This window comes from Chlamydotis macqueenii, chromosome 15, assembly GCF_036417535.1.
Source record: "Chlamydotis macqueenii isolate bChlMac1 chromosome 15, bChlMac1.mat, whole genome shotgun sequence".
Taxonomy (NCBI): Eukaryota; Metazoa; Chordata; class Aves; order Otidiformes; family Otididae; genus Chlamydotis; species Chlamydotis macqueenii.
The window spans coordinates 11950595-11965791 of NC_141570.1; the positions used below are offsets into that span (position 1 = coordinate 11950595).

General features: G+C 43.0%; 1 protein-coding gene across 27 annotated transcripts in view; it reads right to left on the minus strand.

Annotated features, from left to right (window-relative positions):
* The window catches only part of MAPK8IP3 (mitogen-activated protein kinase 8 interacting protein 3), an 80418-nt gene that overhangs the window by 21097 nt on the left and 44124 nt on the right, over positions 1-15197 (minus strand). For 18 of the 27 annotated variants that reach the window (XM_086759375.1, XM_086759366.1, XM_086759359.1 and 15 more), the window contains 5 exons: positions 11290-11408; positions 7110-7121; positions 3288-3345; positions 1978-2130; positions 323-404 (listed from right to left, as the gene is read on the minus strand). In XM_086759375.1, coding sequence (XP_086615501.1) covers positions 323-404; positions 1978-2130; positions 3288-3345; positions 7110-7121; positions 11290-11408 — 424 coding nt within the window. The remainder of the gene's footprint in view (positions 1-322; positions 405-1977; positions 2131-3287; positions 3346-7109; positions 7122-11289; positions 11409-15197) is intronic. The other 9 variants (XM_086759376.1, XM_086759368.1, XM_086759362.1 and 6 more) reach the window with 3 other exon arrangements.

A 15197-nucleotide genomic window follows, 5' to 3' on the forward strand; every position in this document is an offset into this window, starting at 1 on the left:
GAGAACCAGATAAACAGAGAAGGTGCTGAGCAGAGCACTGCTCTAGCACCATTCCGCAGAAACGACATCGTGCACAGTATTGCCACTGTGTTGGCTGCTCGTCTTTGCCAAACTATGGTTTGAAAATTATATGAAGAGGTAATCTCATTGCATCTGTCTATTAGGAATGCTCATCAGCAACGACTTGCAGTCCACCAGCTTTGCCCCTCATTGTTAACAAAGGCAGATCAATCTGCATCTCAGGTCTCATATGCGTATGAAATAATATAGAGTAAGTATATAAATCCCCTTTCCCCGCAGGCATTTTAGTAATGTAATATACCAATTCTGTACAGAGATAGCTGCTTACATCCTCCACCTCCTCTTTGGGTTCTCGTCGGGCAACAATCGCTTCAGATTTCACTCTAGGAAACAGGAAGAAAAGCATCAAACCAGCAAGTGGTACCATGGCTGGCCCTCAGGTGTTAGGAGGAGAATCACCTTTGGAAAGGTCTCTCTGCATGCATCACAAGGAAACGTTTTCAAACTGGGAGCTAAGAATACAAATTATGAGATATTTCTCTGATATTTTTCCCCTCTTCCTTGCAGCATGTTACTTTGAACAGTTCACCAACTTTATCTAATTTTTTTTGGAACATTTGAAGTAAGCATTGAAGAACTGACCACTGGAACAGTCCAGCCAATTTCTATTTCAGAGCCCTAATCTATGTTCAAATGTTTGATAAGATCTTAACCATGGGAAAACTGAGCCATTATCAGCAGTGAAAATGCTGGCTTAAGTTCTTCTGGGCTTCTTCTGCAATGCAGTGAAAAAAAACCTCTAATGTGCAGAACAGTTTGCCATAATGGTAAAAAAGAAACACCAAATCTGTGTTAATAAAATACTTAAAGTACTTATCTGAGTGCTTTTAATTTCTTTAAACTCCATACCAAGGCACAGTTGTGCAGTCCCAATTGAATTACAAGCACTTTTATTAAGAGCAAAGACACTGGAAAAAAATGCTGTCTCCATCTCCTAAAAACAAACACTTGCCAGTTAAAAGTCCATGTCTCTACTGTCTAATATATTAAGTATATTATTAGACACTCAAAAAGGCATTTTAGAAAACCAGACCTATTTCCACCGCTTGTGAGACTACTTTAATGTCAGACATGTTGAACATCGAAGAGATGAGTCTGTGTTATTCTTGCTGATTCTGTGCCCAGATTACAGAGGTAACTTTCCAGATTCCGGCTGCAAACTGAACACTGTCCTCTGAACTGAGAAACCACAGTGCAACGCACAGCTAGCCAAAACATAATTGTGCTGCTTTGAGCCCCGTGGGGCATCTTTAGTTTTATGGATGTGAAATCGTCACAGGCTTTTCTAGGCATTCAGGCTTCGGTTTCTCTAGTCTGAGTGAAAAATAAGAAAGGGGATCTCTCCAAATGCTGCCTGCATAGGACTTGAAAACTTCTGCCTCCTCTTCTCATTCTTAACATGAACAATGGAACAATTAACAATACTAGCATTTAAATATTGTTTGTGGTGATCTGTATTAGCTCTTTCATTAAATGAATGGGCATCCATTCCTTTCATCTTGGCTGCTGTGAGGATCAAGTTCTTGGCAGTTTCCTTCAAAACTACTGGGATTGAAATTATCTTTTTTTTTTTTTTTTAATTGAAAATTGAAACTCTGAATGCTTGAAACTCTGAATGCTTCACTCCAGGGAGTCCATATTTGCAGTTGCTGCTGCAGAATCCTAGTCGTGGGGAGGAAAATTCTGCGGGTTTTCTAAGGTTCAATAATCCATTTCAGTCCAATAAAAACAACGTAATGCTAAAAATACCTCAGCTACCTACCATCAGCCTTGAAGTGCTCTGTAAGGTACGTTTGAATTCCAATACTAACCTCCATGAGAGAAACAGAGCTAAAACAAGGGAGGAGGTGGGTTTCTGTGCTCCCAGCTCCCTTGGGCAGGGTGTGAATCACTCACCTCTTCAGCTCCTCCTCCAGCTCCTTGACTCTGGTTTCCATTTTGGCTTTGGCCTGCTTTGTTGCTTCAAGCTCTCCCTTCAGCACTTCTTGCTCTCCAGACAGCTGGTCCACCTTGGCAATCAAATCATTCTTCACAACGTTCAAAGCATTTCTTAAAGGTGTGAAAGGGACAATAAGCAAAAATGCCCAAAACCAGCAGCTGTCCATAAGATAGACCTGAAACTAAAGTCACAGGCACTACAAGCAGAGTTGAAACGAGTGTATTTAAACAATTCAGTCCAGCTATAACTCATGGAAAGTCAGATTTTGGGAAGAAGGAGCTGCAGAAGAACACAGAAATCACAGAAAAAAAGGTTGGAAAAGACCTTCAAGATCAAGTCCAACCTGTTAATTGGTCAGGACAAGATTTGCCCAGTCCTGTATCCTGACTGACAGACCAACATCTCCTTAAGAAGATGGCAGGATACTGTAGAAAGTAAGTGTAGGGTAACCTATCAGCTGCATAAAGTTAAAATCTATTTTTAATAGAATGAAGATCTGAAACACACCTTTCATAACTGCTGTTATCTGTAATTGTGGATAACTGTGTGTGTTGGCCGGGACTCTGAGCAACCTGATCTGGCTGGAGATGTCCCTGCTCCTTGCAGGGAGGTTGGACTGGATGGCCTTTAATGCTCCCTTCCCTCCAGCCCCAACTATTCTATGGTGATATAAATACGCATTTTCAATCAGCTCCGAAATATCTTAAAATCTTTAAAGTCAGCAGCTTGCTATCATAGTAAGTTCTTCAACTAGCCTAGGAGTAATTTGCCGTCCTCTTCCTGGCTGCTTAGCTTTAGCATCTGGTTGGCAAGCCTTTCTCAAAAAATAGGTCCACTACATTGTCTGCTTCTCCTTTATCAACTATTAGAACTTTGAAAACTCTTCTCAATAGTAAGAAAATTTCCTTTCCAAATAGCAAACCTTGCAAATAAAATCTTATAAACAGCAATATCCTCAGAGAGGCTCAGACCCATATCTAGATTCCCACTGAAGTTAATGAAAAGCTTGCCATTGCTTTCAGTTGGGATCAGACCCTTCCAGCACAGGCCCAGAAACTTCACTCAAGTGCCTGCAGAAAGGAAACAGTTAGGAAAGTTGCTCAGAAGTTGCAATTCCTCTTCTACAACTGAAGGAACAAGAAGTATTCAAGAGAACCGGTTAGATAAATGAGCCAGACCCTGTGAGGCAGGAATTCTGGCCAAGACCTATGTCAATATGACATCTCATAACTAGGCAGGCAGTTCAGAGCATGTAACAGTTCCTTACTTGGTCTCCAGCAGCTGCGAGTTCTCCAACAGCAGATTCCCCACTTCTTTGCCCATTCCTGAAAAGAAAGGCCAGGCAGTTTTCACCTCCTCACTAGAAATACAAAGCTTGTGTGACACTGCCTGACTCATGCTTGAGGAAAAGAAATGACTTTTGTTAAGCTTCCCTAGGCTTCTGTGTCCTACTCTGGAGAGTGGAGTGCCTCTTGCTGAAAGACCACGCGGCACAGGCAGACACCCATGTATCCTGCTGTAAAGAACCCAAATGCAGATCTAGCTTCCCACCCCAATTTCCACAGACCCCCTTGAGAGGGGCAGAGAGGAGAGCTTCACTAATGCCAATTAGGGGAAATCACGTCAGTAACTCCTGGTTCGGCCCTGAGCTATTGCAACCATTTTTTATCATCATACAGAAAGAAGGTTCATGGGTTTTTCATAGAGGACAGCAGAACACTGTCCAAATTGCTGGCCAGATCTGCACATCAGCAATTTTCCTTTTTTTTTTTTCTTAGTATAAGCCAAATTTTCTATTTCTTAGTACAGATTTGGGATAACGGTTGTGACCAGTTTCATGTACATTAAAGGCTTCCCATTATCAGTGTTCCACTAGAGTAATTTTAATAGGACTTTAATAGGATTGCTCATTGCTCTACCTACCTTTAACAGTTTTTCTCATAGATATTAAAATCTGAAGTCTCAGTCCCATCACTTAAGACCCACACTCAATAAAAACATCTGTGTCAGACACACTGGACTTGCACTTGGGCATCAACATATGACAACTGCAATATGCAGGTTGGGTTGCAAGTACTTTGAAAAATCTAGAGCTAAGAGTGAAGGTTGAATTTGGTATTTTATAAAACCAAACGGAAAGGAATTTAGGGATCAAAAGCACATCTGGATTGTTTCCTGCTGCCAGGGACTTGCTGGCTCCCAGGCTCAGCCTCCACCTTACAGTGAGGAATAGAGGCCACCTGAGAATTAAAGGCAAAGAGACCTCTCCCTGTCGGGGGCCAGTGCTGAGGGCTGCAGCGCATTTCTCACCACAAGTCCCAGGGCATAAAGAAGTCTCATAACCATCAGTGTTTGCACTGAAAGTGGTCATTGTCCTGCCCTCTGAACTACCTCTTCCTTTACAGTAAAGACATCAACAGTTTTCATGATGTTATTTGCTGATTAATTAATATTTGCAATAAAATAAAAACAACACAAACTTGCAAGTAAATGGAAATTAGAGAAACATGGTAGCATACAAGTGAGAACACACCACAACACTCCAACACACAGATCCTCTTCCCACAGTTAAATGGGATGAATTTATGATAGCAAAAGCAAATTCCCAGCAAGAATGAGTAAGAAGCAGCATTTTCAAATAACTTTTGAAAATTTATTAGACTGATAATTAATCACTTTGATGTTTCAAGCAATGTGTTCTTTGGATGCTGTGTCAAAGAATATCGCAAACAGCAAGAAAGTGAGAGACACTAACTGCAGTGCAAACTGAAGTCTATTTTCAGTTTGGTAAGGTGAACGACCTACAGCCCTTTGTGGCATGCCGGATGTTGATCAGAAGACCAAGACGTCATCTGTTTATTAAATTATTTTCTTTTTCCTTTTTAGTGGGTCAAACAAATGATCAAACAAATATTTAGCCAGTAAAACATTAAAATGGCACAAGGACATTACAGGTGCTGAGGGGCATCAAGGGAAATAGTTCACTCCCATTTTTTTGGACTAAATCTTTTTCCTTTCCACTCTTGAGTCATCTGTCCCTCCCTGTGGCTGGTTTTGGGAGAGAAAGGAACTCTGGTGAAGAGGGTGAGCTATCATGCCAGATCTAAAAGCCATACAGAGTCCCAACCATCAGTATCCTCACCACAGCTTCTACCATATTTGTGTGTGACTGAGTCACAGTGCGATGCTTTAAGCAGCAAGAGGTCGGAAGGGCTAGTCTTGCAATAAAGAAATGGATGATGCCATCCCAGTGCCATAGAACTGACACTATGACACAACCTTATGCAGGCTGTAATGGGAAAGCCCTGCTCACGGGAAAAAAAAAACATTGTGGAGTGACTAAAAGGAGATCTCTTCACCCCTTCATGGTGTGGAGCAAAGGGAAGGAAGGTCTGGATGCCCATCCCATACTGTTCACCTCCCACAGCCAGGAAAATAGTGTGAAGCATCAAAGTGGATAATCAACTACAAAAAAGAGAGGAGAACTCCCAAACCACTGCTACTGACCAGCTGCGTCCTGCTTCTTGGAGAGGTGATACCACCACAAAAAAACAAACCAAGGGAATGCAAGACATATGGAGGGATGTTGAGTGAATGGAAGAAAGTTAGAAAAAAACGCACATATTAAAAAAAAAGAGAAAGGAAAAAAAAGAAAAGGAAAAAGGCCTTCGCCTTACCAAAGAAATCATCCCGTACTATGAGAGCCATCCCATACGAGAAAGGGAACAGAAAGAGATGGGGACAAAGGGGAAGAAAGGAAGAGAAAAAAAAGCAGCCATTAAGTACCAGTGTGTAAACAGCAAACAGAGCAGCTCACCAGCATGTGTACATCTGTGTGCGGTGGCAGTACATGCGGTGTGCAGCAGTCACTAATCTACACCTCGTTCTGCTGCAGCCTGGCCTAACAGGGATTTACACCTGAGATGTCAGGACAAGCTCATCTGTTTCTCCCATCTTCATCATTTCCCCTGGACTACACACCTTTGGGTTTCCCATCCCCACAACACAGATAGTTCAGCAGACGTTATGAATAGAGTGCGGGAAGAACAGGGGCAGGATGAAGAACAAAAGCAGGGGTGGGTATCAAAGCTCTCATCTGGCCTTTTTGCACAGGCCCAAATCCAACCCACACTGCAACAAACTCCAGCTTAACTTCAGCAGGAGGTTTTCCAAGAAACAACCATGAAAAAGTGGCTTACAGTAAAAACAGTCTGAAGTAAAAGAAAGGATGATGCCATTCCTTTCTTTTGTAACCTCACAGAGCCAACACCAAGAGGTGCTGGGCAAAGGAATGTGACAGCTCACTGCTCTGCAGCATTACGCTATTGCGCTGCATAAGTCACCTGCCTTTCCTACAGGGAAAACTTAATCCAATTGGCACTGAAATCAAGAGAGATCTCCTTGACTTCATCTGAAATTGCATCAGGGCCCAAGTGCATTTTCTGGAAAGGTGTAAACCTTCTGACGACAGAGTGCGGCCCTAAGGCAGCAAGTCTCCTTCACCACAGCAAAAGACAGCTATCACTTAAACTGCTGCCAGAAAGGCAAAGCTTCAATGAAAGACAGAGGCTTTGCCACTCTAATCCATCAAGAAACTGTCTTTAATGTCATTACAGCTATTACAGAAGAGGGCCAGTAGGCATCAGCTAACCCACAGTGGCCTCCATGCACATGGAGAGATTCCTCCCAGCGTGGTTCGATGAGAGGAGAGTGGGAACCTAACTCAGTCCTGTGCCCACTCGAGCTCTGCTCCACGCACAGCACCGGTCCTGACAGAAAAAAAAGCACTTTAAGCCCCAAGACCTTGAGTGACAGGCCAGTGTAACTCAGTGGAGCAAACCTGCAGAAAGCCACACAAGAAGAGCTTATTGAAACTGAGCAGGCGTGTGAGCACAGAGCGGGGATGTCCTGCTGCCCAGGGACCCACCGGTGCAAGGCAACCAAACGAGGCGAAGGTGGGAGAAGTCCGCAAAGCCAGCCGTGTTTGGACAAGAGCAGGGGAGTATCACATGTGTATACCACGTCATTCGACCTCAAGAAGGAAAAAAGAAACAAGAAAGGAAACTGAGCAGAGAAGATAGATACACACCTGAGAACTCCCCTACGGGCCATGTCCAGCGAAGCACAGAGAGACAAGGGAAAAAAAGGAAGTGAAAAAAGGATCAATCAGTGACTGAAATCAACAAAATAAAAATTTTGTTCAAAAAAAATTAACAATGATTCAGCCATTTCAATGTCAAAAGGCATGAAATAGTAAGGACAGGACCTGCCATGACTGTAGATGGCATGACTCTACATACAGGACATAAAAAAAAAATCAAGGGAAGGTAACCCGTGGTACAACTGCAACCACATGCCTCAGCTACCCCCAGTTTTCTAGACGTGCATCTCAGGCAATTGCATCTTCCTGGACTGGATAAACCTCTATTTTCCCTTTATTTTCTCTTTATTTGGTTGTGTACCACTAAACAGAGAACAGCTTGTTCCCACTACCTTCTCATTTCCCCTCCTCTTGTTATTTTAGCAACTAGATCTTCTGATCACAAATATGCTCCTCGATACTTCAGCTTGCAAAAGACAATCAGTTGCATTTAAAAACTTTTTTTTGTTCTTTTTTTACAGTGCAGTGCTAGAACTCAGTTTGATAATCCCATTTCAACTGCTGTACAAAAAGCTGCACACAAACTTACCACTAATATGGTTGAATCTCTGTCTTCACCACAAAACCTCTGTTATTTGAAGGCAGATTTTAATCTCCAAAGCAAACACAGTTGGGCATTCTAAAACTGAAAGGAAGGATCTGCCCATAGCACACAACCAAACTGCTAGCACTCCTTCGCTTCCAGAAACTCTTGGGACAGTGAAGAACAGGAAGGGGGAGACGGGAGAAAGGGGAGCCTACCCAGGATCAGGAGGTAAGAACCTGCGATTAACAAGTGAATACACAGGAGAACAGCCAACTAGTGTTCCTAAGGCTGTAGCGAGAAAGAAGGGAATTTAGTCGACAATTATCACTAGTAAATAATTTTTTTCATTCCACATTTTTTTCCAGAATACTTCCTATACAAGCTCATGCACGTAAAGCAGTATTAGAGGCAGGGGGGAAATACACATATTTTACATATTATTTTATATTCAAAAATTGCAATGAAGAGTGACAATTTTGTACAAGGAGATGTTGTCTGCTTTGCAGATAGCCAGAAAGAACAGGTGAGATTTTCTGTTCAAGAAACAGACTTGCCTGCCAGCTACTGCTCAAGGGTAATTTCTGTAAGATCCTTCTATTTTAAAGTCCTCTTTAATGAGATTTCTTTTTCTTTAAGAAATTGATTTTGAAAGGAGGGAATATTCTTTGAAGATTGATAGCCAAGTTTTGAGAGAGACTAGAGGAAGTAATCAAATTTCACTTAGGTGGGGTATACATCATTAATTCTTTGATTTACAGAGAGAAGTGAGCTCTAAATACGACCCATAAAGACAGAACTCTTTCGGCTTGTGGATCCTTTTTCTTACATCACGTCCATACAGCAGTTTCCTCTGTGGCTCTTCAGACTCAAAGGTACAGCAGGAAGAGAGAACAATTTATCCAACAAAAAAGGCAAAATTTTGAATAATATTGACAGATTTGTCAGCACTGAGATCTAGCCTTTTGCTTCCACCTTTACCAGACTTTCTTAGTGCTTTCTATTGTGCAAAGCCAAAAAAAAAAAGGTTAAGTCTCATTTCTTGGTCAGAGACATGACACTAAGATCACTTTCTGCCTTCCTCCCTTTGTCCAATCCTGGCAACACATCTGTTCATTTTAAAGAACTCTTTTACATGGACAGAGTAAGAAGCCAGAACTCAACAAAGGGATTAATTTGATTAACATTTCTCACAGGAAACTCACAGAACTACCTGATTTAATCAGAGTCCATCTTTCAGGTTTCAAAAGGAACCAGGAGAAGCCTTCCTGCTCTGCTGGTCCACCATGTGAACACTTGCAAGAGTTTTGCCGCTCTGCTCAAACCAGAAAATTGTCCCGGCACAGAAATATACTCTTCAGAAACAACACTATGTGGTCTTCATAAGCCACACTGACATGGGCGTCATTCAACAATGTCTCTGTACATTTTTATTATGAGTGGTAACTGCCAAACAACAGATGTTTCACAACCCAAAAATCAAGCACCTTTGACTTTAACTGAAACCGCAGTGAAGTTTGGGCAAGTAAAATCTCCGGCCCTTTGAAAACAACAGTTTGCATTTCTTACTGATCACTGGGTCAGACTACAGGGTAATCCAAAGGGGACGTGTATGGCCAGAAGGCAGGCTTCCTGAAGTCTGAAGCAGTTCATAGCAAATCATGTTCCTGGACAGTAACTCTTAGAAGCTGACGATCCCTGACACCCCAGGCACTTTGGCGAGAGAAGGAAAGCAGCAGTTGGCACAATGATTAGTCGAAGAGAGCCACACAATCAACCATATACTCTCCTAGATAAGGAAGCACCTGAAGACCAAGATAAAATAGATGGGGAATGGAAAGATTGTCAGTGTTTTTAATACTTTGATTCTGCTAGGAAGACAGTTCCCAATAACATAGCGGGGCTGGCTAACCAAAATTCATTCCACAGCAGGTAGACGAAGCTTTAACCATCACATGTACTTCCTACTGTCATCTTCACTTTAAGCAGGAGTCCCAGCCCTTCTGCAATGACTGTTAACATCCAGGTGATTCTCAAACCTAGAAATCTTGCTTTTCCTTCTAAGTTCTTAATTTTGTAAGTATCTGCACACATTGCCTCCAACTGCAGGCAGAGAAAGCCTGTGCTTTCATGTTGGCTCTTCTGTAGATTTTTTTTTCTTTCAGCAATCTTGAGTTGGAGCTGAAACAGTAGATGTTTTAACACGTCAGGCAATGTTAATCAATCCATGCACGAGAGCCGTCATCGCAGGGCCATTGCAGGGCTAGCACCATGCTTCTCAAACAAAAGAAATTCTATCCACATCAAAAAGGTATTGCAGGCATTCTGATGACAGTCTGGAACATGTTCTCACATTCCAGTCACACTACTGCCTACAACAGTAACAATTTCACAGATTTTTGTCTTTCATAAAATAAGAAGTATTGCATTAACCTCCTTTCCAGTCTTCAGTTCATGTCTTCATGGTTATGTCTTTGGTGAATAGGGTAAAATCTATTCTCTCTGCAGAAACATACCCTTTTAGAGCGTCCTGATAAAAGACTCATTCCAAGGTGATACTTGGATCTTCCCAATTTAATTTCTGCAAAGGTTAGCTGCTGCAAATCCATGACGTGATTCAGGTCATCGTGTTCTGGACACATATACAGAACCAAACTTACAAGATTATCCATAAGCAGCTCTTACATCAGTCATCACCAGAAAGGAAACGTACACTTTTAGATCAGACCTCCTGCCATTAAATGTATAAAAGGCTGTTGTCAGAGGCCTCATGTCTCCTAAGGCTCCTTAAATCAAGCAACAAAATGGAAAGTAAGCTACACAGTTATAAACTTTGTCAGCTGCTCGTGTTGTTTGAGAACACTCATATTGTCCTGATTCAGGAAAACAGTCAACAGGACTTGTGAATATGCTTAAATCAGGTCATGAATTAAGGTCGAGAGACTCAAGAGTTCAACACCAAGAAGTATGGCAAGGGCTCAGACTGCTACCTGAGGCAAAGCTGCTTCTCTGACTGCTTCAAAGTCCTAGTCAGGAACACGGAATATAACCAGACTTCATGTATTACAAGCTCCTTCAAAGCAGCCTAAAAAGTTAATCACTACAATCTCTTAAACTGACCATAAAAGGGTAAAAACTGCAATACAGACCGTAATACTTCCTTGTAATTTAAACCTCAAAAACCTAACAAAAGGAGTTACTTTCTTGCAAATTTCAAACAAACTCTTTATTCCAAGTGAAATTTCTAGTGTATAAAATTACTGAGAGGGGGAAATTTGAGGGAGGAAAAAGAAGGAGCATATTTGGTCTTCAAACTGTTTGTGTGGGAGACTCCTATAGGAAAATAACACATGTACATAAAGACAATTCAAATAAAAGTTACCCAACAGTTTAAGTTATTCTCTAAGTAAGCATTACTCTACTGTCGGTATATATTTTATCCACATAATGTCTCAATTCCCATGCCGTTTTAAAAACTAAACATCCAAGTTCTGAAAAAAAAAATTAAAATTTAAGTGCTTCTAGAAGCTCAATATAGTTGTCATTGTACCAGAGAAAACAGAATGGTTCTAAACAAGTTTTTACCTAGCAGATCTGCTCCTTCATCAACATCTCCAATAACCTCGGACCCTGCTGTGGAAAGTTCATGATACAGAGAGTCTGTATTGATGCCAAACGCTTTGTTCACAATCCCCTGTGTTGGGCTGTTGTTGGAAGAAGAAAAAAAAAAACAAGGGCTCTTGTTACTTGGCAACATTTCAGCTAGAACACTCCTCTCTCAAATGCTGAGGGTCCCAGACCACAGCCATCAAAAACCTGTTCACCATGGGCTGATTCAGGGAATGTACTGAGTAAAGAAAGAAGTATGTTTTATTCCCCATATCAAGGACAAGTACCTACCACGCACGACCTCAAAGCTCACGCAGCTGACTTCCTTTTAAATCATTATAGCTAATGACTATTCAGTATTCGATAGAAAAATTTCAACTCGCAGAAGCTCTCGGTTCTGACTTTTCAGACTCTGCAAGGATTGCTGCACTCCTAACAATTTAGACAGCAACCTTTGATAGCAGTAAGATCAGGTAAGGACTCAAATGCTGAAAACAGCAATGATAATTTTTTTTTCACCAACTAGTAAGTGAAATCAGCCTGAAGAGTTAGTTTCTTTAGTTTCTTCTTTGGGTGAGTCTATGTGCCAAAAATGCTGCTTCACGTGTCAGCAAAATGTATTTCATGAAAGGTAAATAAATCAACGTCAATGTTTTCAAATCATATCATATGGGAGCACATTTCCACCTCTTAGTGTCTTTAGTGCCACCAAAAATCTTCCTGCATTTCTTGACAGTCTCATGGCTCAAACAGAAAACAGCTTTTACAGGAGGTGAGGGTGAGGTAATCTCTGAGATTGTCATTGCCTACTCTAAAAAATTATATTCATGCAATTATAAACACTTTTTAAGTGCCTTGCCTTGCATGAGGGGAATCAGCCAGCGTGAATAGAGTCTGTGCAATTTTCCCAGCAGTCTAACAGAAAGGTCAGTACCACTGGCGGTTAATTCAAGTTGTGTGGCTTCATTCTTAGATAAATCAAGTCTCAGTGATAAAGCCTGGAGGTTACAAATAGGATGCAGTAGCTGCCTCTGATATTGCAGAGTTACAGCACATTGCAGAGAAAAGGAAAAAAAAAAAAGTGGTTATTTTTCAATTACAGAAATATTACAGCTACTCAGACATCTGAGAGCACTGAGGAGTTAGAAGTGGGTGCTGTGATCGCACTAGAATTAATCAGTTTACACAGTCTAATGGACAGCACAAGTGACAAGAAGCAACCAGCACTCAGTGTCTGACCTGAAGACTCAATTCAGCTCGAACCAACTTCTTCAGCACTCAACTCTCAGAAGCTGTATATATCTCAAAAGCATTCAGCTTTTACAGCAGCAAGCACACTGTCCAGCAGCTCCGGAGTTAGCTTGTGTCTCCTGTAGCTTTCAGTCTCATTACCTGGATCAGAGATCACTGCCTGAAGAGCTCCCAGTGCAGCAGTCCTCTCAGTTCCCTTTTTTCCCTGGGTCTGATCAAATTTCAATTTGGTATCCTCAGTCACTTTCGTCTTCCCCACACAGAGCTGTTTCAGCCACCTAGATTCCTCCTGCACCTGACCCCCAAAATCATCCACGCATGCTACAGGTTCTGAGGGGAGCTTAACTGTATCTGGTTTCACAGTTGAGAAATGCAACTGTTACTGCTGCTCACACTCTTCAGGATGAGAGCGCTGGACAGAGGGAATCCAGTCCAGATTTGGACTGTGAGAAAATCTTGCCTTAACTTTGTTAGGTATTATCTTCTGCATACACATGAGAGCTAGGGGGTTATTTTTGCTGGTGTAGTGCCAAATCACCCACCGGATGAAGGTAAAAATTAATGAATCTTGTAAAATTAATCCCCAGACCTTAGTAAAAATGAATTGAGGTACCTAGACTAATAATTCTAGACTATTGCAGGCCTCACAGAAATATGCTGTCAAAATTGTCGGTGAGATGGACAGTGGGATGGAGTGCACCCTCAACAAGTTCGCTGATGACACCAAGCTGTGTGGTGCCGTCGACACGCTGGAGGGGAGGGATGCCATCCAGAGGGACCTGGACAGGCTGGAGAGGTGGGCCCGTGCCAACCTCATGAAGTTCAACCAGGCCAAGGTCCTGCACCTGGGTCATGGCAATCCCAGGCACAAATACAAGAAAGATGGGGAAAGGCTGTTTAGTAGGGCCTGTTGCAATAGGACGAGGGGTAATTGTTTTAAAATAGAGGGGGGTAGATTTAGATTAGAAATTAGGAAAAAATTTTTTATGATGCGAGTTATAGAACACTGGAACAGGTTGCCCAGAAAGGTGGTGGAGGCCCCATCCCTGGAACCGTTCAAGGCCAGGCTGGATGAGGCTCTGAGCAACCTGATCTAGTCAGGGATGTCCCTGCTCCTTGCAGGGGGGTTGGACTAGATGACCTTTGAAGGTCCCTTCCAACCCTAACCATTCTATGATTCTATGATTCTAAGATGGGCGGAGAATGGATTGAGAGCAGCTCTGAGGAGGACTTGAGAGTGACGGTGGACGAGAAGCTCAACATAAGCCGGCAATGTGCCCTTGTGGCCCAAAAGGCCAACCGCATCCTGGGCCGCATCAAGAGAAGCGTGGCCAGCAGGTCGAGGGAGGTGATTCTCCCCCTCTACTCTGCTCTGGTGAGACCCCACCTGGAGTAGTGTGTCCAGTTCTGGAGCCCCCAACATCAGAAGGACGGGGAGCTGTTGGAGAGAGTCCAGAGGAGGCCACAAAGATGATGAGAGGGCTGGAGCAGCTCTGCTGTGAGGCCAGGCTGAGAGAGCTGGGGCTGTTCAGCCTGGAGAAGAGGAGGCTCCAGGGAGACCTTAGAGCAGTCTCCCAGTGCCTAAAGGGGGCCTACAGTAAAGATGGGGAGAGACTCTTCAGTAGGGCCTGTTGTGATAGGACAAGGGGAATGGTTTCAAAATAGAGGGGGGTAGATTTAGATTGGATATTAGGAAAAAATTTTTTACAATGAGGGTTGTAGAACACTGTCCCAGGTTGCCCAGAGAGGTGGTGGATGCCCCATCCCTGGAAATGTCCAAGGCCAGGTGGGATGGGGCTCTGAGCAACCTGATCTGGTTGGAGATGTCCCTGCTTCTGGCAGGGGGTTGGACTGGATGGGCTTTCAAGGTCCCTTCCAGCCCTAACCATTCTATGATTCTAATTCAGAGGACTCTGTCGAGGTCCTGAGTGTACTGTTGGGTGGAAGTTGCTCTGAGCAGCCCTACCTGGGACTCACACCCACCCACTGGTTGAAGGGCTCCCTTTAGCCTCAGGCTTGTGCCTTCAGTCCTTCTCCGAGCTACACTGTAGGTGTACCTGTCTTCAGCCCTGCCTCCTGCTGCTCAGGGGTAGCAGTGGGACCCAATTCATCCCCTTGCCTTGTCTGGCACTGTTGATGGAGCTCACTATCAGTGCTCTGCCCCCTCTGCTCAGAACCTGCGTGGCTGGGATCGCTGGGGTTACTCCTGCTTGTCCTCCTTTGTGGAGCAGCCCTGCTCCTGCTCTTCAAACACTTGAAAAAATTAAAACAGAAAAAAGCTTGAGGTTTTAAAACTGAATTCAGAACTGATCTCTTATTTGACAAATGCATCTTTTCTCTCCCCATAGCTTTAGCCCCTGTCCCCTTTGTCTGTCTGAAACCTTTTGTTGCTCCATCTCTCCATCCTCCCTGATCCAGCAAGACAAACAATCCCAGTTCTGGGTCAGCTGGACAATCCTTCTGCAGATTACCAGCAGACATTTGCCTCCTCTGGAGAACTCAAAGAAGAGCAGGACCCCTCGTACTCACACTAGGCAGAATATATGGACTCTCTCAAACAGCTGCACCTTGAACTCAGTGTGGGCCACAGTACCCATTCCTCACTCATAAAACCAAGCAAAAGAGCACATAGT